Source organism: Notolabrus celidotus, chromosome 21 (genome assembly GCF_009762535.1).
Source record: "Notolabrus celidotus isolate fNotCel1 chromosome 21, fNotCel1.pri, whole genome shotgun sequence".
Taxonomy (NCBI): domain Eukaryota; kingdom Metazoa; phylum Chordata; class Actinopteri; order Labriformes; family Labridae; genus Notolabrus; species Notolabrus celidotus.
The window spans coordinates 19,116,376-19,141,546 of record NC_048292.1 but is presented as its reverse complement, the minus strand read 5'-3'; the positions used below and the strand labels follow the sequence as shown (position 1 = coordinate 19,141,546).

The window sequence follows — 25,171 nt, the reverse complement described above, 5'->3', positions numbered from 1 at the left end:
AGTTGGCTGAACCTCATGCTTGCCATGCAGCAAGGTAAATTGCAGAGAGGAGGAGGCTGCTGTATGATTACAAGACCTGGGAAGCCGGAAATTAATTGTTACTTCTTGTAAGTTGATGCAGCCAATGAGTTATGTGTTAAAGTTTCGTTTGTATAGCCGAATTAGTTTTCTGTGATGTGATTATACCACAAACAGTATTTAGTTCTATGTATATTGATTTGATTGCAAAGTGGTGTGTTATGACTTTATATGGTTTGTTTCTAATCTTTATCAAGCTGACATTATGATTTTTGTCATAGTTCTCACGGCATGCTCAAACTTCCTTATACTCCCATTCTCTCACTTTTTGCATGCGCGATGGTCAATTAAGTCATTCCTAGGGAGCATTTGACGTAGTGATGAATGATTATTATCAGTGTATGTGTGTAGGTCTATGAGGAGAGCCTTGAATGCATGGGGCGTGTGTGTGTGTGTGTGTGTGTGTGTGTGTGTGTGTGTGTGTGTGTGTGTGTGTGTGTCGTATCACTCAGGACACACCCCACAAATTTAGACTCACTCTTTTTCACCCAGTCAGTGAAGTAATTTTATCACGAACGCTCACTGCAAGCCCACGGGTGAGTAAAGTGCATGCATTTTTACTTATTCAAGACGCAGGAGCTGGACGATAATTTAATTGAGTCATTTGGAGTAAATTGCATATGGGCATCTGATTGTTTTGTCAGACTCTCTTTTTGCACGGACTCAACGCAAAGGGGAAACTTAAGCGTAAAACAGTCTGTGCAACTGGTAGGGATGGAGAACCTGATTCGACTATACAGGCTTCTTATGTATCTGCACTTATGATGGGGAGCTGGGAGAAACAAAAATATGACTAATGTGTTTATTAGGTGTACACCGAGTGACCATGGTTGAAGAAACAGCCGGAAGGGGTCCCGTTGGAAACCCTAGGCCAGATAAAGGGATTCCAGAGGAGGGTGTCCAGCCAAGGGGCAAATGGGCCAACAACATGGAGTTCATTCTCTCTATGGCTGGAGAAATCATTGGCCTTGGAAATGTTTGGCGGTTTCCTTATCTGTGTTACAAAAATGGAGGAGGTAAGGGACCTGTAATGTGGATATAATTATGAAGCGCCGTTTGTAAAGTTGTGCACACTAAAAATGACAGCAACATTTCTCCACATTTAGGGCTAAAACGTCATAAAAACATAGTGTGAATTTTTAAAGTTCACTTTCCTTTATCACATTAAGAGCAATATTTGTGATCTTCGTCTCTTTTCATGTTGTTGTGAAAAATACATTTAAGTTACAAGCACTGTTAAATCCAAAGGCTAAATAAAGATCTAAATGTTAAACGTTAAATGTAAATGTAAAACATAAATCTAAATGTTGAAAATACATTTAAATGTTAAATATAAATGGTAAATATAAATGTTAGAAATAAATCTAAATGTTGAATCTAAATGTTAAATTTTAACATAAATGCTAAATATAGATGTTGATTGTTTAATAAAAGTGTTAAATGTTATATCTAAATGTTAAATCTAAAACTAAATGTTTGATATTAAAGGGGACATATCACGCTTTTTTCATCAATATATATTGGTCTAAGAGGTCCCCAAAACATGTCTTTAAAGTTTATGCTCAAAAAAACACTTTGAAATCAGATTTTGGCATGCCTGAAAAGTCCTCTTCTTCATTCCTCATCAAAACACTCTGTTTTCCCTCTGACCACGCGCCCTCAGGAAGTGGATGTGCCTCGGCTCTCCAGCACGTTAATCTAATGTTTACATGTTGGCTGAATATACACGGCTGTTCAGAGATCGCGTTACTTCAACCCTCTGAATCTGATCCTGACGGAGAGGCGCCTGTAGCAGGACCTTTCTGAACGATTGGTCATAGATTTAGCGTTTCTTGTTGTTTTATTTATCAGTATGTAGACGTGTGTCTTGGTACACAGCTACGAACATGTAGCTATGTGGCTATGCTAACTAGCGCTAGCACTTATCCATGATAAATAAAAATCATCCACTAGATCTTCAAATCTGCAGACGTGGGGAGTAAAACCGACCTTTGTGTTTATTAAGACAGCCTACAACTAGCATGCCTCCCTCCTAAGCTCCTTGTTAGCACACATTTGTGCAGGGAATGAAAAACAGAGGAGGGGTTGAGTTGTATTTTATACAGTCTATGGGCTGAACAAGCTCCGAGCTCTGACTCCGTGACAGACCGGATATTGTTGTTACGTAACAAAAACACGGAAGTCTGAAACGGCTCGTTTCACACACATTTACAGAAAGGTGTAGAAATCAAAACAGGGGCAGAATGGATTTTTTTCATTCTCGGGGGGTTTGTAGACATGCCAGGGACACATATTTCAGGTAAAGAACCATTAAAAAGTCAATTTTGCATGATATGTCACCTTTAAATACAAATCTTAAATCTACATTTTGAATTTAAATCAAAATGTTAACTCTAAATGTTGAATATACATTGAAATGTGAAATATAAATGTTAAATAGTAAATATAAATTTTGGAAATAATTCTAAATGTTAAATATAAATCTAAATGTTAAATGTAAATCTAAATGTTAAATCTAAATCTAAATGTTAAATCTAAATCTAAATGATAAATCTAAATGTTGATTGTTGCATCTAAATGTTGATTGTTGCATCTAAATGTTATATCTGAATGTTAAATGTTAAATGGTAAAGCTGAATTGATGCACTTTTAATATGAGGGGTTTACATGCAAACTACTTTTTTGCAGGTGTCTTCCTCATCCCTTACTTTTTGTTCCTCTTCCTCTGCGGCATCCCTCTGTTCTTCCTGGAGACGGCGCTGGGCCAGTACACCAGTGAGGGTGGGGTGACCGCCTGGAGGAAGATATGCCCCATGTTTGAGGGTAAAAACAAGGCTCAGACAAGCCCAGATATAAACCATATTTCATGATATTACAAGCAAAAAACGACTTTATCTGTTGAACATGGCTCATATTATGTCTAATGACATTTTTCTGGGGGATGAAAATAAGATATGATCAAGTTCTTTTTTTTTTTACACAAGATAGTCAGACTTCCTGTAATTTTATTTTTCTGCTGTGCTTTCTTCTTTGTTAAAGAACCTCAACTGCTCACATCCAGACTTCCTCAAAAAAGTCACTGCACTGTAAAATCTCAATTCTTAGTCTTATTTCCAGTCAGAAAAATGTCATTAGACATAGTATGAGCCATGTTCAACAGATAAACTCATTTTTTGCTGGTAACATCATGAAATATGGTTTATATCTGGGTTTGTCCCGTGAATATTGCTATCAAGTCCAATGAGGTATTTTCATGGCTAGAAACAAAGACATACTTTTTAAGATTAAAGTTTTTGCAGTGATGAACATTTAAAAACTAACTGTTAAATTCAATGCACTTTTTTTTTTTTTTACCATGTATGAAAATGTTCTGAACATTCAGGCCTCAACAAAGGCTTCCTTGTGTGGTTACTGCCAGGCTTTTTCCCCTCCATTATCTTAACATGCAAAGCTGCTTTCAAACAAGGACAGGAAAAAATTTCATACATTTTTCAGCATTTTTCAATGTAACCTAATCATATGGTTTATTTTTATGTCTTTCAATGTTAAACTTTACTAAACCTGCATTTAGAAGCTCTTACTGTTGCATTATACATAAGAAGGCAGCAGCCAGAAGCCTTCACTAACCGAGTGAAAACTCTGTGTCCTGCAGGGGTGGGGATTGCAGCACAAGTGATTGTGGTGTATCTTAACATCTACTACATCGTGATATTGGCTTGGGCTATCCTGTATTTATACAACTCCTTCAAAAACCCGCTGCCTTGGTCCACATGCGAGAACGAGTGGAACACTGGTGAGCTTTTTGGCAAATAATGTGGAATCTTTAAAAAAAAAATCTGTATAAGATTAGATATGTTCTTGTTTCTCTTGTTTAGACACAAGGGGAAGAAAATGTTCCAACATATTTTAACATTTACAAGTGTGAAACACTCCCACTCACCTTCGCCCATTTTTTCCTCACCCTCTTAGGTTCTTGTCACAAACCAGACCCTAATTTGTTTAAACTCAATGCCAGTTGGTCATTCCTGAACAACGTCAGCATGCCTGACTATTCTGACAACATCAATTACACGTAAGTTGCATCTTCACATCTTGTGAAACACACCAGAGAAAAGACTGGAATTCCTTATACTGATGCGACACATAAAACATTGACAAGAAATGAGGTATTAGTTTTGGCTTGGATGTTATAGCTGGGGGACACACCCCTGCTTTAATGTGTTCAAAGCAGAATATTTCTCAACACTCTTACTGAGAGCCAGAAAAGAATGACTATAGCACTCCCATATAGAAGACATGAAGCTACAGCAAGTAGCCATTTAGCCTTGCAAGGCTTTGTCTTGAAGCTGCCGTGAGGAGTATTTTGTCATTTACCAAACAGACTGGTATCAACACTAAAGTCTCTCTATGACTTACTAAAGCAAACTAGCCCCTGTTTCTGTATAATTATTTCCATGTCAAAGATAGCTGGCCATGTTACAGAAAATCAGATTTTAAACTCCCCAGATTTCTTTTCCTCAGTATAATGGAAAATGTTAACAAAGTCTATATCTGCAGCATGTTGTAAATCACTTCATGTGACACCTGCCTGTTAGCACCGCTAACAGGCATTAAAATGGCCAAATACAATTGACCAATCTTAATGCTAATGGTCCTGTATGCTGTTGAAGGTAAATAGGCATCAGAGTAATGTCATGTCAGTTTCATAGCTATTAAAAAGAAATCTGGTACTTGCCTTTAAATCAATCAATCAATCAATCAATCAATCAATCAATCAATCAATTAATCAATCAATCAAGAAATTAATCAATCAATCTATCTGTCAATCTATCTGTCAATCTATCTGTCAATCAATCTGTCAATCTATCAATCTATCAATCTATCAATCTATCTGTCCTCATACTGACAGGACTTGACTATTGCACCATTCTAGTATTTAGCTAGTTACAGCACCAAGGAAAAACTTCCAGGCAGAAACCTTGAGCAAAACTGGACTCATCATGTTAGACAGCCATCTGCCTGACCTTTAAAAAGTGCAAAATGTAATAAATAAAATCAATTAAAAAAACCAATCTCCGTTTTTGCAACATCTATGTTCATGATATGTTGGATCATTTTAAGTTCTTCGAAAATAACTAATGGTTGGGCATTGTTCAATTACTTTTTTAATGTTTCTTTTAATTTCAAGGGAGGACCCCTTGATTTTCTTGAAGACACCGGAAGAGGAATTCTGGCTGTAAGAACACACACACACACACACACACACACACACACACACACACACACACACACACACACACACACACACACACACACACACACACCCCATGCATTGAAGGCTCTCCTCATAGACCTACACACATGGACACTGATAATAACCATTCATCACTACGTCAAATGCTTCCTAGGAATGACTTAATTGACCATCACGCATGCAAAAAGTGAGAGAATGGGAGTATACGGAACAGAAGTTTGAGCATGCTGTGAGAACTGTGACAAAAATCATAATGTCAGCTTGATAAAGACACACACACTCTGTTTTCTAAAAAGGTGTAACAAACTTTTATTGTAAAACAACAATAGTCTCATGTGAAAGCTGCTCTCCAAACTGCAGTCAGACCAAACCCAATTATAATGTAATTCAGAATAAAAACAACCATGTAAAGCCAAAGTAGATTAGAATTTTATCTGGCATTAAAAGGAGATTACAAACTTATAGCATATCTCCCTGAAGTCAGAGCAAGAGAGCAGACAGCTCTTGAACAAGTTAAGGCTCAGTGAACTCAAATTGGAAAGTGAAAAAGAAAGACAGGAAATCATGGCAGCCACAAGAAAACAAAATAAGTGCTAAAAAGTTGTGTGTCTCATTGGTGGAAAGCTCATTTCTATACACTTTGAAACCACTATTTTGCTTTCTCACATGATAACGTCCTGCTTGAGTTTGAGAACATGAGAACAGATATTGTGAAATCACTCTGTTACAAACACACACACACATTCACATGCTGCATGATGGGAACAATACGTGCTCTTTTCTGGGCAGCTTGTACCACAAAAACTACCGTCCAATATAAACCAAGGCGGATTTCAACATCTGTATTCATTCTGCAGATGTTTGCAATATTCGAATGCAGTGTCATGGATTCACTAAGAGTACATACGGCTTTCAGTGCAACCTCTTTAAGCTAATAGCCCACTCAGTGTTTGGTAAATTGGGTGGAAGCATCTTGACAGTGGAGACAAAGTGTTTGTGTTTCACATCTGTATTGTCTATTCATTGTCATACTGTTTATAGATGATGCAGCTATATATTTGTGTTTACACATGCCATGTTTTTCCCACAGTCATCGAGTGTTAAGAATATCAGATGACTTTTCCATGACTTCAGTACACTGGGACCTGGCTTTGTGTCTCCTGATTGCCTGGGTTTTGTGTTATTTCTGCATCTTCAAGGGTATCAAATCAACAGGAAAGGCAAGTATTTCTTAGTATACATATTCAATTCTGTTCCCTAACTTAGGGCATTAAGAAACAAAAATACCACACTCTACTTGTCAGCTGTCAGTAGCTCATATTGCTTTACTGCTCCGTGATTTGTATATATTGATAAAAAGGCACTCAATAAGTCATTTGTCTTGACAGTCTGCATAAAGTTTAAGTGCTGAAGGTTTAAACTTTTCATGCTATTGCTGTCATTTTCCCAAAAATTGCCATTTCACTCACATAGGTTGAATTCTGCAATGAATACTTTATAAGTATGATTTAAAGCTCCTGTGAGAAGTTTTTAGGCTGGTTTTGAAAGAGACTATAACTAATACTTTTTTCTCTTTATGAGCTACATTACACAATGAGACCATAATGGACAGGTTAAATTATTTCTATTTTCTTATTTTTAATGCCTGAAGTTGGCTGAAGTGTTTAATTACATATTGCCAAAGCTGTCTTTGTTTACATTTAAAAAAATATGAATAAGTGTTTAGACAGCAGAATACAATTTTTCAATAGAAAACAGAATTTACTCAAAAACGGAAAAGGTCCGTAAATTTTATCTCAAGACAACGTTTATAAATAGAGCAGGTCTAGAACATACTCTATTTTAAATTATTAACAAAGACCTAACATCAAGACAGGATATGATCCAGTCCTTTCTTACTGACAGGACTTACTCTCTTCGCATCTTAATCCACCATGAGCATTGCAGCTCACCGTATTTAGTTAGGAACAGCAGCAAAGGCAGGCAGAAACCTTGAGCGGAACCAGACTCATGTAAGACAGCCATCCGCCTCCACAGTCAGTGTATAAACAATGTATACGCTCCAACCAACAGACAGTTATAATCCAACTCTGCTTTTCCCCTGAGCTTTATCAGGATTATAGCATTTCAAGCTAGATGTTGTTGATTTTTTTAAGGCCAGCAACCTCACTGTTATCATTGGCTCTCACTGTAATCATTTGCTCCAATACGGGTGATTTATTTTTCAAAATAGACCATCAAAACAAACCCACAGTTTTTACCCAACCAGCAAAACAAGACTGATGGATAAAGCCAGAAGATGGCTACCTAGCATATTTGAGCATTTAGAAGCTAATTAGCAGGTAATTTCCTTCAGGGGTTGGTGGGCACCAAAAACAGAGCCAACAGGATAGTGTATACTTGACTTGCTGAGGTACCAGAATCTGGAGATGTCCTCCAGAGAAGACAGAGGGCAGCTGAGGGTGATAAAAATGGCAGATGGGGGCATTTTTCAACTAATTTGTCTGGGCCAAACTGTAATCAACAAAAAGCATCCTGATGCAGTTTGAGGTGGCTTGAGTTGTGTGGAGGGTTGTAGTGATGGCATCATCAGTAGATCTGTTTGCTTAGTACTTAAACTGATGACTTTTTAGGGACAGGGATGATAGTGATTAACTTCAGATGGGATGGAATGATAGCTTGTGTCAGGGACAGGCTGAATATCCGGATGAGGACCCCTGAGAGCTGGTCAGCACATGCTTTAAGTACTTTCCAAGTACTCTTTAATGTCCTGCAGCATTTCTATGATCGACAGTCATCAGCACCTGTTTCACATGATGTACTTTGAGAGTGAGTGGGGAATTGGTGCTGGTGGTTGGCAGGTGCAGTGTGACTTAGTGGGGCCTGACACACAACTTTGAAGAATGCTTTTGCTTTTTCATGTCTGCTAGGTACGCAAAGAAGCAACTGTTAGCTAGCACATCAGACCTCCCAACTTTATAGAGTGATAATGCATCAGTGTTGAGTTTTTGGCTTGTTCTATCTGCCCCCTCATACTGAAAATAACTTAAAGCTGCTGTGAGGAACTATTGATTTACATCGATTTTGGTGCTCCCTTGTGAGCAAAGTGATGCCTCTTACCTCTTGTTTTGTACATGCAAAAGTAGTGTTGTCAACAAAAAACTCATCCTGCTTTCTTTTAACAGTCAGATTTGATTATTTGCAATGTGATTATTTGCCATGTAAACAGTCAAATAAAAGCTGCGTCTAATGCAAGATGTCAATCATCAGGTCTGACACCTACCCCCTCGTAACGGTTTCAGGCATTTGAAATGACAACAAAGAAGGTATCAGTGTTGTTGTTGGTGGTCTTCTTTACTTTTTGAAGGTCATTAAGAGGCATCAGTATCAGTTTCAGTCTGTTTCTGAGCTGGTTAAAACTTCTTATAGTGCCTTTAACTAAGGTTTCATGTAAAGAGTGACTTTCTGTGTCTGTACTAACCGGTAACCTTTTTTCTGTGTTTGCATTTTGGTGTTTTTAGGTCGTGTATTTCACAGCAACATTCCCCTATCTGATGCTGTTCATCCTCGTAATCCGTGGAGTGACACTACCAGGAGCTGCAGATGGACTGAAATTTTACCTCAGTCCTGACATCTCGAAGCTTGCCGATCTAAAAGTGAGAACTCACTTTCACACTCTTCTTCTGTTTGCTTCTGTCCAAGGCTAGGGTAAGGTGTGGTTAGGGCAAGATTGTGGGTAAGGTGTTCAATTGCCAACATGTCCAAAGATTAGAATTAGGAATACAGTCCACTGTCAAAGATCAAAGGTTATGGTAAGGCACAAACTCAGAAAGAACCCAGAGTGGTTAGGGTTAGGGTAAGGGTTGGGTGAGGCGATAGGTTGTGAACAAGCCCAAAGCTTAGTGTTAGGGATATAGTTCACTGACAAATACTAAGGGTTCGGGTTAGGCATGAACCCTGAGTGGTTAGGGTTAGCAGATCTCAATCAATTTCATCTTATTTGAAATTCTGTTTTTGGCTCAACAGTAACCACCACTGGCCTCACAACCAAAAAGAGTATTATTTGTGTCTTATATCACAAAACTCCTCTCTCTGTCAAATTCCTCTGTCTTCTAACAGGATGAATAGAGTGTCCTGTTATTCTCCCCCTCCCTTTTTTGCCTTGACTTTTGTTTCCGGTCCCAAGCCAGAGTCTTAACAAGAAAAGCAAACCAAGATCCTCTTTCAGTGAGAAATTTGTCAAAGAAGCTTTCCCCTCGAGTTTGCAGTAACATCATCAGACAGGAGGCAAAAAAACTGTGCTCTCCATGGGGATTTTCTCACACAATTTAACAGTATCTTTACCTTAGCAGTCAGTTTAGCCTCCTATGAGCTAAAACTATTATCTATCTAACTACTGCTATCACATAGTGTTACATCCTTAAAGCATATATTTTATTCACTAAGCAAAATGATGTAATCTCCAAACTCAATAGGGAATAACAAAAGCAAAGGGTGCATTCAGGATTATTTGGCATGCTTTTGCACAATGACAGCATCTGTGTCTGTTAACAAGGGGTCTTTCTTGATCGCCACCCATCCCCTCTTTTAGTGCAAGGGTTCAAATGTGATCACCGGAGGGTTAAGCTACAGAACTTTTCCATGTGAGGGGTGGTCACTTCCTTTTCTCCTTATCCTTTGGGGATGTGTGCATGCATGCATGTATATGAACTTTCCTGAGTGGTCATGAAAAAACCTTAACAACAGGGCTTAGCAACCAACCTTAAAGCTCCTGTTAGGAGTTTTCAGCTGGTTATGAAACAGAATGAAATTAATAGTGATGCCTGCTTATGACTCACAAAAGCAAATGAGACCACCAACAACAAGATGCAAAAATCTGTGTTGTAATTTTTAATCATTTTAATCATTTTTAATCATTTTAAAACCTGTGGCAGAGATAAGATAAGATAAGATAAGATAAGATAAGAGATTCCTTTACTCGTCCAACACCGGGAAATCTAAGTTTTACAGTAACAGAGTAGACAAAGTCTAAAATAAATATATAAAGCAAACAAGAGCCTATAAATGAACAATTATTAAAAAGTTATTAGCAATTAAAATTAAAATCAAAATTAAAGAGGTAAAAGATAAGCATATCTTAAAATCACACACACACACACACACACACACACACACACACACACACACACACACACACACACACACACACACACATATATATATATATATATATATATATGTATATATATATATATATATAAATATATATATGTATATATTATAGAGTCTGACCACTGCAGGAAGAAAAGACCTGCGGTATCATGAGACAATGTATCGACCGGTGTTTTGGGTTTAAAGAGTGACCCTGTTAATTGACAACTTTCAGCCGGATGCATCACTCACAAACGTCTTAAGATGATCATTAAATACTTTTCTGATGAGGATATTATAACATTCCAGAGGGCCCCTTCTGTGTTTCAACAACTGTGTAAACTCCACAAACCCTGACACATTTAGCTTAAGGTCTCCAGTTTACAGGGTCACTTTTAAAACCGTAACACCGAGAGTTTCTCAACGCCTTTTTAAAAGTTGTTCTGAATTAGGTGCAGTTTAATTTTGATATTTGTTATGAGAGTTAAGCAATAAATTGAGGTCACACAGCAGCTATTCACTGTAATCACCTCCCAAGAGTGCTTTTTAATGATAGCAGTGAAACTGTAATGGCCATGCCCACATACATACTTCACTAATTATCTAAATTAGCTAAATTTGAACAGTTTTTTTCTAGTTATGTTATTTCTCACACTAATGTTTATATTTGCTCAATCAGGCTCCAAACTTAGAATGAAATAGAGTTAAATAAATGCATCTATACTATTTAAAACCAAGTTTAAAATTTAACATGACCATCCCATATTTTCCCTTTAAGAAGACACTGTGTCCACGTCCTAGTTATAAGAAGCATAAAAGAAATTTTGCTCTCTCTAATTTTTAAAACGTGGGAATTTTATTATGTAAGCATGGAGGGAAAAAGTGTGAGAAAATCTGGAGTGGCTGTTGAAAGCAGGTAAAACCAGAGTTGCACAACTCCAGATGCTCTTTGAAACAGATGTCTTCTAATGAATCGTTCTAAGCATGAAAGTGTCTGCTTTTGCTTTAACCACTGAGGACATTGTAATTGGCCTCCATCTGTGGTTTGTTTTATGTGTGCATGTGTGTCCTTTTTGTCTATGTGTCGTGTGAATCTGAATGTGGAGCGGACAAGAAGACATGTCATGCTTCCAGGAACACAACAGTGTCCTCTGTGTCTGGTGTCAGATGTAAAAATCCTTTGCAATAGATTGAATCCTCTCATATTCACTGGAAGTTTGGAATAAGCCAGGCCCACTGTGGGGCCAGAGGAGGTTCCTTTACATTGCTTTGGACCTGTGCCAAATCTGTCCTTATGTGAGTGTTGTGGTCCCTCTAATGTTCACCAGATGCTGTCAGAAAAAGGCCCCTGCAGACAGACATTCCTGTAAACAAAGCCATGTACTCCCCCACAAGTTCACATGTGGTGCGTACTCTGAACATTGAAGTGAATGAAGCGAGACAGAAGTACCATTAATTAACACTACAGCGAATGCACCATCTAAAAGCTTAAAACTTTTCTTTTTGATAGAGGGCTGGCTCAGGCTTGGACCAGCTCTTAGTTAAGCTTCTATAGGCTTAGACTGCTGGGGGAACTGACACACTGGGATCCTATCTCACCCCCCTGATTTACTTTAACTCTCCCTGGTCCATTAAAGTAACCAACCATAGACCTCTCTGGTGTCCCTGAGATCCATTGTCTCCTAGGTTTCTCTGAGTTGCTGCCATAGACGGCCTTCTTCTATGGACATGCCAGACTCCAGTGACAACAGCTAATACAACAACTACTACCTTACTGCAACTACTACTACTACTACTACTACTACTAGTATTACTACTACTATCTGCCTCATTACTATCATCTCTCTCTCTCTCTTATTCTCCTCTATTTTTCAATTCAATTCAATTTGCTTTATTGGCATGAACAAAGACATGTTGTTGCCAAAGCACATATAATTCATACACATACATTACATTACATATATATTCATTACATATTATATATATTACATATTTTATATGCATTAATGAACGATGGTGTACAGCACATCTCAACGTCCTCACTTGATGCGGTATGCTCATAAAACCTTCACCTAAAATCAAATATTTTGGGATGGTGCATCTCTCAGGCTGTGACAGGCAGACACATATTTAGCAGCCAGAGGAGCTGCTGACCCTTCCTCCAGGAGAATTGACAGTTTCTCTTCTGGGGTTAATGTTGGGAAGTTTGTTACTATTTTAGTAATTTCCCTGTAGTGGGCATCTCTTAGTAAAGAGAACTTGCTGCAGTGGAGGAGGAAGTGCATCTCTGTCTCTATGTCCCCTGTAGAGCAGTGAGCACATAGACGCTCCTCTCTGGGCAGCCATGTCTGCCTGTGTCTCCCTGTCTCTACAGCTAGCTGGTGGTCACTCAGCCTGTATTTGGTCAGGATACCTCTTTGTTTTGTATCTCTGACACTGTACAGATATTCACATCATTTATAATCACGGTTTAGGGTCAAATAACAATTCATTCTACTTTGGGTCTTTGTTTGGTTTCTCGTTCACTCTTTCAAAACCCCAAATCAGTTGAGGCAGATAGTTTTGTAGCATGAGTCTGGTTCTGCTCAAGGTTTCTGCCTGTTATAAGGAAGTTTTTCCTTGTCGCTGTAACTAGCTAAAAACTGTGATGTGCCATGCTCATGGTGGATTACGATGGAAAATAGCCTATACACTCATTTAATACCTTGTGGGGCCGGTCCTGCATGCTTGCTCTGATCAGCTTTACTTTTGCATAGATGCAGCTCTGAACATGTCCAGACTTGCAACGATTTGCCCCTCTTTTAATACTTTTCCCTCATTGACTAACGTCGCTAATGTTTCTAACAGTATCGTCTTTTTAATTTCTTATTTTCAAAAGTGTATATCTCAACAGTTTTACGACAAAGTATGACTTTCTTGACTTTAAAAATGATGTTTTAAATTAATTAACAACACATTTGGAAATCATGTCACAACTCGAACGGGATCAAAAGATAATATTTTTCTCCTCATTCACTGCCATCATGTTTTTTCCTTCATTTTTTTCCCCATAAGGTCCACTGGAAGGTGTGTGACTGAATTTTCAGTGGTAACCGGATCTCTCAGAAACTGACTATGACCCATGTTCCTTACAAGACAACACAAGTTTTCTCAAATAAATGATGTAATATAGTCAGTAGTTTCAACTCAGAGTATCAAGTTCAAACAATACAAAAATACGAGTTAAGCAACTAGTATAACTGAAGCTTTTGAGTTGAAATAACATATAATTGTAGGTTTCTTTGACAAGAGAAAGTAAGTTTTTCATAATGCATTCTGTAAGATGGTAAGATACTTCAACTCAGAGTATCAAGTTCACACATTACATGATCAGTAATTAAGCAACTTGTATAACTTACCTTCCTGAGTTGAAAAAAAAGCTTTTCTCAAAGTTGAGTTTACTTCTGTTTTAAGGCAGAAATTGAACTTAATATTCTAAGTTTAACCAGCCTAATAATGCATACAGTGTAGTCCTGCTATGTTTATAAAAGTGTCCTGAGATAACGTTTGTTGTGATTCTGCACTTTACAAATAAAGATTGTTATTTAGTACATCAGCACGCCTGCTAAGGTGATATTGTGTAATTCATTTTAACCTCTTAGGAAATAACAACAAATGTATTCCTGGCTTATAAATGAAAGATTGGGGTGAAAATGTGAAATACTACCTGTAGAGCTCAAACTGGATCCTGAGTGGGGTACTTTAAAACTCAAACTGAAACCATTTTCAAGAGGCCTCATTCATGTATGCTCCTGATGTATTCATTGTTGATGTTTATTTGATCATGTAAGGGCTGTCTGTAGTGCGCTGGTTTGCTTACTCCATGTTTGTCCCTCCCCACACAGATAAACGTGATAAATAAATACATTGACAGCATGTGCTATGATAACTTTATATAACTTCCTTCTCAAATGTTTTCTGTATCTAGGTCTGGCATGATGCAGGGACCCAGGTGCTCTTCTCCTATGCTGTGTGTCAGGGAGTACTCACCAGTCTGGGAAGCTACAACAAATACAACAACAACTGCTACAGGTCAGTGCCCTTAAAAACAGATATCATCACATTTTAAGTTTGACCTTAATATGCACTTAACTGTGTAGTTATTTTTCCTTTCCAGGGATTGCTTGGCACTTTGTTGTCTGAACAGTGCCACCAGTATCTTTGCTGGTCTTGCTGTGTTCTCGGTGCTGGGCTTCATGGCTCATGAATTGAACTTGGATATTAATGAAGTTGCTACTAGTGGTGAGTTAAATCCTCCGTAGTTTTCCTCATTCCCTTCTTGATCTGACTGTGGATTTCACTGTTTTAAGTTCTGGCAGTGTTTACAACAACCAGCAGTGACCACAAGAGGGCATCTTAAGTTCAGCTACATGACTGCTTCATTTGGTGGCCAGTGGCATGTTTTTTCAATATTACATTATAATTGGCCTGACGTTGTAGTTATTCTTTTCAATCCTGTTGAATACGTACTGTGGGCTTAATCTCTGAAGGAAATTTGCCCTGCAAATAAATGTAACAAACTTCATTTATTTGTTTTCAAATTGTGGTGAGGAATGGGAGCCATTAAAGGATCACAAGAAAAGTATATGACAAAAAATGAGGCAAGGACTGTCTTCAGAGAGTCATGTGTTTTTCACAGGTCCTGGTTTGGCTTTTATAGCCTATCCAAAGGCTCTGGCGATGATGCCTGGCTCCTCGTTCTGGGCTGTTCTCTTCTTCCTCATGATCCTCTTTCTGGGCCTGGACAGTCAGGTTGTTATACTCTGTTTTGAGCAACATATATCGTTTTTAGCATCATCATGTTATATTTATTATATGCATCACTTTTTACCTTTGCAGTTTGTGTGCGTGGAGAGCCTGGCCACAGCCCTCACAGACTTGTTCCCACATTACCTGAGGAGACGCGGAGGAAGAGAAATTCTGGTCCTAGCCATAGCTGTTGCCTGTTTCCTACTTGGGCTGCCACTCATCACAGAGGTAAGCCCAAGTAGAAAAAGTATAAATGGGCCATTTGATGTATGGAAAAAAGGAAAGAGAAAATGCTGTAATTGAAAATCTTAACATTTCAATTATTTTATTGTGTGTCAGTTCCCACGGCAGTCTAAGCCTATAGCAGCATAACTAATAGCTGATCCAAGCCAATAATCAGGGGTTGTTAGAATGCCAGTTAGCTAGTGGTGAACATGGTTGTCATTGACCAGAACTGCAAGTATACTGACATTTTGTGATAAAGGAATAATCTTAAATCAAGAAAAATCATTGATAGCATGCTAATGGTCACAGTAGCTTTAAGCCAATCCAATACAAAAGGGTCAGCTTGCTTTGCTGTAAACAAATGGGTTTGTTACCCTAGATATATCAACTTCAGTATGTTTTTGCTCTTACAAGCATTTAATCTAACATTCCATTATAGTCAAAAATGTTAAAATCACAAAAGATATCTGATAATTTGTTTTTTGTTAGTTATTAGTAAACATTTTCAACTTCAAAGGCAGACTAAAGTTGTGAACAAGTATATAACAATGTAGCATTTATAGCGTAACTCTAGCATTTTAGCATGACAAGACTTTCAATATTTGTCAGTATGCTTTACGGTCACTGAAGGCCATCTGAAAGTGTCTTGTTAGTCAACAAACCTTATTCTTAGTACATCTTTATAAAGACATTTAATACATTTTTTTAAATAGGTATTTGAAGAATCAGTTCTCAAAGGTTCCTTGTTTGTTGAAAAGTATTGGGTTGAGTAAACTGCTAGATAATATATACCATTCATACTCTAGTTATTGGAGGGTTTCATTTATGCTACATGTCAAAATGGAAATGTCGTATACTGCTGAGGGGGCAGAGTAAATCAGAGTCAGCTATAAAACCCTGGCTCGTGCTTGTCCTAACACATGATGTCATGCTACTTGCCATTATTTATCTTTTGTATGTTTTACTTTTTTATAGGGAGGGATATACGTCTTTATGCTAGTTGACACCTACGGTACCGGCGGAACAAGCCTCTTCTTCATTGCCTGTTTTGAGACCATTGTAGTTGCTTGGATATATGGTGAGTTGTGTTTCATACTAACTTCAGTTCACATTAGATTTAAAAAAAAAAAAGGTTTCTTGTAAGAAACTGTGGCTTCCATCACAAAGTCAAAACTATCAGTTCTTCATAGTCATAACAAAAAAACTTCATTTCATTTCTTGTTTATTTGATTATAAAAGCAGCTTGTTCTAATTTTATCTGTTAGAAACCAGCTTCTGATAAAAACTCTGAAGTCCAAGGCTGTATTTTTATAACACTTTTTAAAATTATTGAAGCTCTTCAAACAAAACAGAAAGTACGATGAAACACTATTTTTCTCTGTGTTAGTTTATTTTCTTAACATATCCCCTGTTTAGAAAAAAATCACTGTGTATACATCTCTGTGGATTCAATATGAAAGCTTTGAGTATCTACCACCAGCAGCTAGGCCCACAAAATCCAAATTCTCATAAATAACATGTTTGTTGTTGTTTACAGAGGAGATGGAAAAAGCTGTTCTTCTTTAAAGAGGCTCAACAGTTAATATTGAGCCTGGATGTCGTTCTTTATCAGTTAGCATGAGTAAACAAAGACTTTGCTTTATCCTGTGGGAATGCGCTGCGTGCAACACAGTGGGTTGGGAGGTCAGTTGGTAAATCACATGGGGTATTATCACTCCTGCACAATAAGGCTAAATAATTTTCTCAGCTGCATTTCAGTGTTGTTTGTGGATTTTGTCATTTATGGGATGAGTGCTCCATCTACTGGACTGAAACCAAAACACCTTCTGTTGAAAAATCTCACTCATAAAGGTCATGAAGGTCACGACAGCTTGAAGCTGCCTTATTATCTAGACCAGGGGTTCCCAAACATTTCAGCCCATGACCCCAAAACATAGGTGCCAAAGACTCACGACCCCCACGTCCCTCAAAGTGATTTAATGTGGCTTAATTTAGCTGGTCTGCTGAAATTTAACCTACCTTTGTGAGCATGTGGCTGTGTTTCCTGTGCTTTTATGAATTAACCTACTGCTACTGATGCTTTTGATGATTAACTGTTCACTAACCCTAAACTTAGGAGTCATTTGGCAACAAAAAAAAAAGGCAGAAGACTCATCACATTTTCTAGTTTCAAGGTTTTATTTCAAGTTGAGCTACTATTTTTTTACTATAATGAGTAACATGTACTATTTTAAGATAACTTAAAAAAAAGAAAAATCTGGAAGACATTGCACAAACCTCTATTTATGTCTTACAACCCCCCAGGTGGTCCCGACCCAGACTTTGGGAACCCCTGATCTAGACTGTGGATGTTATTCCATAAGTGATGTACAAACTCATATCCCCCCGTTCTTTTATGTATCTTATTTCCTCTTTCCTACTCCTTCTCCAACAACTTGTGTCACTACAAACCAACTTTCATCTCCATTTGAACCACCTGTTTATCCCTGTATTTAACCATAGTTTCATTTCTCTCTATGGTTTTTATTTAAGCCATCCCTCCTCTTCTTTATTGCTCTAAATATCCACTTATTCTTTGTTGTATGTATAAAAGTCATTTTTTCCCCAAAAAAGTAAATGATCCTGATTTTTAAAGATCCTGATTCATCATTTTTGCCAGACTCCAGCTGCTACAACTACTACTATACGTCTTGCCACTATCATCTCTCTCTCTTCATCTCCTCTTTCCCTCTTTCCGACCCCATGAGGCAGATGGCTGTCTAACATGAGTCTGGTTCTACTCGAGGTTTCTGCCTGTTAAATTAAGTTTTGTCCTTGCTGTGACTAGCTAAATGCTGCAAAGTGCTCTGCTCATGGTAGAGCTGGGTGATATTGGAAAAGAAGTTTTCACAAATACATTTTTTCACATCAGTCGATATCGATAATTATCACGTTAAATATCAAATCATTATTTCTTTTAAATGCAAAGGCAGATTTTTGTCCCTGGGGGAAATTTGAAGAAACCAGACGGTTTGTTAGCATGTGTCTGGATTTAGTCACTAGTTTGTTATACAAATGAAGATTGATGGATTGATTTATCATCTTATTGTTCTGTAAATGGTTTAATGTGTTTGGGAATTTATCCGTTTTCTTCTCTTGAAATAATAAACACATCCTGTCCATGATTTTGCAGGTGCTGACCGTTTCTACGACAATATCGAGGACATGATTGGGTTTGCCCCATTTCGGGGGATGAAGTACTGCTGGCTGCTCATCACGCCGATCCTCTGTGCAGTGAGATACTCACACCTGCGACATATATCTCTCAAGTGTCTCATTTACCTCTTTAACTCTCTCTGTTTTAATGCTTGTTTCCTCTCTCGTCTTTGTGTCCATTCATTAATTCCTTACTTACTTACTTTATTGCTGATTGAACTGTTCCTGTTTCCCTCTCTATCAAAGATTTTGAGTAAGTCAGACACTTTCATTTTTCTGCATCAGTACTTATGCGAACATACAAGAAAAAAGGGGAGACTATGGCTTTTCAGAATGAATCACCAGTGTCATGAGGGTTTTGACCAATCAGAATCAAATACAGCCAGATTCTAAAATATGTTTTAAACCATTATTTTTTCAATATTAAATTTCACAGACATTTTATTCTAATCACTTCAAGACGGCTTTCTTTCCTCTGCACACCACAACACATATCTCTCTAACTTGATCATTTTCTGTCTCCCAGCTCATAATCTGGTATGATATCATACATGCTGGTGTTATGTCGATCTATGGTTACCAGTTTGGGGCTGGGGCACTCGCCGTGGGCTCTCTAATTTACATCACTCCTCTGATGTGCATCCCAGTCTTCATTTTTGTCACATTGTGTAAGGTGAGTGTATTCAAAAGGAGTATTTCATCTCCCATATGGTCGTGGTTTATTTTGCACTTTACCATGAAACTTTATTGCGTAAATCATGCTTTGAAATGTACGAAATTTTGAATTTGTGTGTAACACTTCTTTTAAATCCATCTGCCTTTTAACATTCAGAACTCTGATAACATGACAACACCATCGAGTGATCTGCGTCAGGCTCGACCCAACAAGCCCATCCTCACTTTTTGTAACCGCGTAGTCTTTAGAGCACAAGGGCAACCGAACAGGAGGATGGATGAAGCTCATGAGAAGGTGATGATGGAGGAGCCAAGTGGGGTGTGATGTTTACTGAGAAAGCTAACAAACCTGCAGGAACTTACAATGCTTGGTGGTCTTAGGGCTGGGCGATAATTGGATAACAATAATTATTGTGTTATATTTTCTCTCAAAAATATATTGAATGTTCAATGGTGCTATTTGACCTAAAACACTAGTTGCCACTCAATATTAGACAGAAGAAGAAGGCATTGAACAGCCAATCATGTCTCAGGGTAGGACATTTGGAGCGGAATGTAAACACAGCTGAAACAAGCGACATCGACACTGAATAATATGCAAAACCTACCAACTCAAAGCAGACTCGTTAGTCTAACACTGTGCTGACTCTGTGTTAACTATCAACTTAATTCACTTCATTAAATATACTTTCAGGATGTGGGTAAAGGAAGAGCAAGGTGACTTCAGCTGTACATTTTGAATAAGATTAATATCCACTGCGACCGTAAGAAACTGAACACTGAATAACCATAATGCCCTCACTGCACTAGGGGAGACGATGTCACTCCGCCTGTAAAAGTAATCTTGCACTACTCAAAACAATACTATATAAACTGATACACAGAATACAAATTGATAAATCTTTGTTTTAAATTGAAATCAAATCATGCAAATTACCTCAACCTGAGAAAAATATGAATATACAAACTAAAATGTTGGGTGCTCCGGCTTCCTCCCACAGTCCACAAACATGCTCACCAGGTTAAATGGTCACTCTAAATTGCCCGTAGGTGTGAGTGTGTGCGTGAATGGTTGTCTGTCTTTCCATGTTAACCCTGTGATAGATTGGCGACCTGTCCAAGGTGTACCCTGCCTTCCTGCCACCCGAAGTCAGCTGGGATTGTCTCCAGTCCCCCGCGACCCCTAAGATAATGGATGAATGGAACTTTCATTCAGGGCAAAAATCTACTGTTAAATTTAAAATAAATAATTATTTGATATTTATAGTGATAATTATCGCTATAGACAGATATTTTTCAATATCGCCCAGCTCTAGGCGATATTAAACTGTACAAGCATGTGAGATTTTTATTTTTTTTTAACTCATATGCAACTTGTTTTTTTAAACATTTAAACATTTCATTCAGGGACTTATCGTTATGTTTCTACTTTGTGCTGGTACATTATTTTGTATCTAAATACCACTGAAAATTTTCCTAGACATATATAATCTTTATACTGCAATAGCTTCATCAAGGAACACTACTCTTCTAATAGAGTTTGACTTCAACCTCATATCTCCAAAACTACGGCTTTTCTGGAAATAAAAAAGCATTTTTTTTAAAATAAAACACTGAACAGGATGAAGTCAAAAACAAATTTTAATGTTTTTTATTGGCTAAAATGGTCTAATACCTACTGACAGGCACTAAGGGTGACCAAAACTTTAATTTTTGAAAATCAAATAAATGATGAAATATGGAGATACTTGGTTTTTGCCTGACAGTAGCGATATTAATGTGTGAGTTACGAATTACTTCAAATTTAGCCATCAACAGCTAGTATCTAACTTTTCCTTTGACTTTGTAACCCCACATGCCCTTTTTTTTAAAAGCTGTTACATTTCAGTTGACTCAACTGACTGACAGCACTTGATGCAAAATAATCAGAATGTATCCAATTCATTTCACACATGCAGCTGTACTCACAATAAATACAAATCATGCTTCAATGTTAGAAATGTGAATTTTCTGTAAAACATTAACAGTACTGTGCATCATTTGGGAACATTTGGGGTTTTTCCATACTAACAATGAAATAATAAATTGCATAAGCTGTTTGTAAACAAACACAAACTGTCACAGCCAAAAATTGATCAAAATCAATGAAAATTGATTATGATTTTATATTTTGAACTGATTTTGATTTCATGGATTAAAGTGTTCTCTGGTGCACTATTAACATTCTTTTATAAATGTACACTTTGCTATTTCTTCATTTCCAAATGCCAAATGGGACAGATTTTTGTTTCAAAATGTACAATGTATCTTCAATTCTTTACATTTTTTATACCTACTGCAAACAATGGTGAAAAATTGTAAAAGTTGCCATTAAAATATAACTATATATATGTATGTTATAAATACATTATATTGAAATATCCTGATTTAGCATGTTTCTTTTTTTCCACATCTATTCATGAACAAATATTGTAACATACTCCTTAAAATAACTTTATACACAGTCACTAAAAGACAAACGGTTTGTAATTGCGTGTCATTGGTGGTCAGTAATTTTTCTGGCTCCTTATCAATCAATCAATCAATCTTTATTTGTATAGCGCCAAGCCACAACAAACATTATCTCAAGACCCTTTTACAAACATAGCAGGTCTAGACCGTACTCTATGTTAAATTATTAGCACAGACCCAACATCACGACAGGATAAGATCCCGGTCCCCTCTTACAGACAGGACTCAGTCGTATCTCATCTTAATCCACCATCAGCATTGCACCTCGCACTATTTAGAAAGATACAGTGGCAAAGACAAACTTCCTTTTTACAGGAAAAAACCTTGAGCAGAACCAGACTCATGTTAGACAGCCATCTGCCTGGGGTTAGCAAGAATCCCAGTGTGTCAGTGCGCCAGTTCCCCCGCTAGTCTAAGTGTATAGCAGCATAACTAAGAACTGGTCAAAGCCTGAGCCAGCTCTAACTATAAGCTTTATTAAAAAGGAAAGTTTTAAGCCTAATCTTAAGAAGTAGAGAGGGTGTCTGCCTCCTGAACCCTGACTGGTAGATGATTCCAAAGGAGACGGGCCTGATAACTGAAGGTTCTATCTCCCATACTACATTTGATTACTTTAGGTATGACAAGCAGGCCAGCATTGCACCTTGCAGTAGCTAATTCCAGTGGCAAGGAAAAAACAGCCTTTTAACAGGTAGAAACCTTGAGTAGAACCAGACTTATGTTAGACAGCTATGTTCCTCGACTGAGTTGGGATTGGAGAGAGGGATAGAGGAGATTAAAAGAGAGAGGAAGCGATGATAGTGCTTGTGCTTTGACACAAATTAGTCAATGGGGTACCCTGTGTGATGATGTCAAAGGATGTGGGTGAGCTTTCTCCATCACAACACCAAGTTCAGTCATCTGTGAAATCCAAACTGGCATTCAATTAACAAACCAATCCGCCTACTCGCCTCCCACTCCCTTCTCCACTTTCCCCAACAACACAAAACAACCCAAAAACCTGAAAAATAGTCTCTGACACCCATCTGCCGGTGCTGTTTCCTTAATAAATACATCTCAAGTTGACTTTTCCTTTAATAAAGCAAACATCTGAAAGATATTAGAGAACCGATGGCTTTTCCTCAATCAGTAGAAAACTGCTGTAGAAATATCTGTAGCCCCACCCCTATTCTGTGCATTGATTACTCTTAAATTAGAAGTTGCTGGCTGCCTGAGGGTGGATATAGAACAATGTGTTGTCGTGTAACAATTCCAGTACTTATAAGTAGAGCATTTCCCCATTAGCCTTTACATAAGCAGCTGCAGCAGACAGAAAGAGTCATGGAAAACCCAGACTATTTACAGGCATAAGCATCAATACCTTGCAGTATATAACTAGTTACAGCGGCAAGGAAACACTTCCTTTTAACAGGCAGGAACCTCGAGCATAACCAGACTCATGTTAGACAGCCATCTGCCTCGACCGAGTTGGGGTTGGAAAGAGAGATGGAGGAGAGAGAGAGAGAGAGAGAGAGAGAGAGAGAGAGAGAGAGAGAGAGAGAGAGAGAGAGGGGATAGTGATGAGACCGATAGTTGTATTAGTTGTAGTAGCTGTTGCAGCTTGAGTCTGGCACGTCCATTGCAGAAGGCCATCTATGGCAGCAACTCAGAGGAACCTACAAGACAATTGAGCTCAGGGACTCCAGAAAGGTCTTAGTTGGTAACTTTAATGGGACAGGGAGAGTTAAAGTAAGTGAGGGGGGTGAGATAGGATCCCAGTGTGTCAGTGGACCCCTGCAGTCTAAGCCTAGTTTGGGAACTGTTTGTAACTCATCTACCTTCATACTCAAGCACCCAAAATATGAGATAACCCTGAATTTATCCCTGTGGCCTCATTAGAGTTAGTTTCCCAAATTCAAAGTTATTAAATATCTTAACAGCTACTTTTTGGTAGCCGACCGATGGTTGCAAATCAATAATCAAAAGTCTTTATTTGCCTCAACGAATATTGGTAGGTGGTTATGCAGACATTCGAAACACATTTTAAAAACTATAAAGAAGTCAAAATCATTTATATATATATGTCAGCGTGGTTATTAACCCAGAATTTAAATTGTTCATAGCCACAGAGGATATTCTATAATTGTTGCACATGTTTTTTCTTATTAATAGCCAATATTGAATCACTGAGATAAAAAAACCCAAATAACAGTAAAACACAGAATAGAGAAAAGTTCAGGTTCAGGTACAGGTTCCTTTATTTGTACCCGTAGGTAGGTTCATTTCGCAGCAAGGAGATGATATCCAGTTTGACAGCCAAGAATCCAGAATCATGTGATATTTTGAAAGTGTGAGTTAAAGGATCAGATACAGTGGTGTAAAACATTTTCACTTTGTAAATCACTTGTGAAATAAACTGGTAAGCACTCCAAAGCATTCTGGATTATAACACCAAGACAATTCTGCTGCATCATTATCTCTCTTTGCTAATGAGCTGGGATCGTCTTTTTCTCTTCCAACATTGTTTCACATAAAAGGCAGAGAGAAAGAAACCGGAGCACTGCCAAAGACTTAATGAAGATATGAGATATAGGCTTGACATAAAACTAAGAAGGCGTTTTAAGACCAGCGGGAGATTTCCTATGAAGTGAATGTCGGAGGAAGGTTGCAGACTGTAAACTGTAATCAGCTGTTGTAAATCGAGATCCCTGAGTTAAATGTATTATATGTTCATGTACTGCAATGAACATATCTAAAGAGAAAGGTATTTAGGGGCACTTAGTTAATTTAGAATCACATCCTATTTATACTTCTACCTATTTGTGGTCTCTTTGTTGGTTTCTATGTAGTTAGCATTTTTTATGTTCTTAATCAATGATTTGAAATAAGTCCCCTCTGGCCTTCTTTGTCCAACCTTCAGTCTGTCATGAAAAAACCTTGACCAAATCAGTTTTAATGGGAGTAGGGGAGCAGAGAGGAAGAAAAGGCTGGAAAAAAACAGCAAAAATCATCTAGATTAATCTGCGGACATCTTTGTTCTGCTCTCAGTGTTTTCACACATTTAATTAAAAAAGCAGATTGCTTCTGGTTATTGAATCCATTAGTTAAATCCTGCAAATTGTTTTTATCTCTTTGGTTCAAAGCAAAAAAAGATTTTTTAAAGGGGAAATCATGTTTCATCACTCCCTCTCTCTCTTATTCTCCTCCATCCCTCTTTCTAACCCCAACTTGATCAACGCAGATGGCTGTCTAACATGAGTCTGGTTCTGCTTGGGGTTTCTGCCTGTTAAAAGGAAGTTTTTCCTTGCCGCTGTA

The 25,171-nt window shown here is 37.8% G+C and overlaps 1 protein-coding gene across 3 annotated transcripts; it reads left to right on the top strand.

Moving 5' to 3' along the window:
* The first annotated feature begins 75 nt into the window (after positions 1–75).
* On the top strand, positions 76–20,308 carry LOC117804673 (sodium- and chloride-dependent GABA transporter 2-like). 3 transcript variants are annotated; one of them, XM_034672978.1, is made up of 16 exons: positions 76–107; positions 888–1,094; positions 2,767–2,901; positions 3,731–3,871; positions 4,048–4,150; positions 5,267–5,314; positions 6,423–6,552; positions 8,854–8,988; positions 14,451–14,554; positions 14,640–14,764; positions 15,162–15,274; positions 15,362–15,499; positions 16,472–16,574; positions 18,669–18,769; positions 19,218–19,364; positions 19,524–20,308. In XM_034672978.1, the coding sequence occupies exons 2-16, from the start codon at positions 905–907 to the stop codon at positions 19,689–19,691; spliced, it is 1,881 nt and encodes a 626-aa protein (XP_034528869.1). In that variant the 5' UTR covers positions 76–107; positions 888–904; the 3' UTR covers positions 19,692–20,308. The 3 variants fall into 3 exon arrangements, with proteins under 3 accessions (XP_034528869.1, XP_034528867.1, XP_034528866.1); XM_034672976.1 differs by lacking the exon at positions 76–107 and adding an exon at positions 579–614; XM_034672975.1 differs by lacking the exon at positions 76–107 and having other exon boundaries at positions 752–1,094.
* The last annotated feature ends 4,863 nt before the right edge of the window (positions 20,309–25,171 follow it).

Bases quoted from the DNA above. Each gene is read 5' to 3' on its own strand.
- LOC117804673 (XM_034672975.1), top strand. From the start codon at position 875: ATGTGTTTATTAGGTGTACACCGAGTGACCATGGTTGAAGAAACAGCC. The intron at 5,315-6,422 runs GTAAGAACACAC...TTTTTCCCACAG, and splicing joins CCGGAAGAGGAATTCTGGCT to TCATCGAGTGTTAAGAATAT. The intron at 19,365-19,523 runs GTGAGTGTATTC...TTTAACATTCAG, and splicing joins TTTTTGTCACATTGTGTAAG to AACTCTGATAACATGACAAC.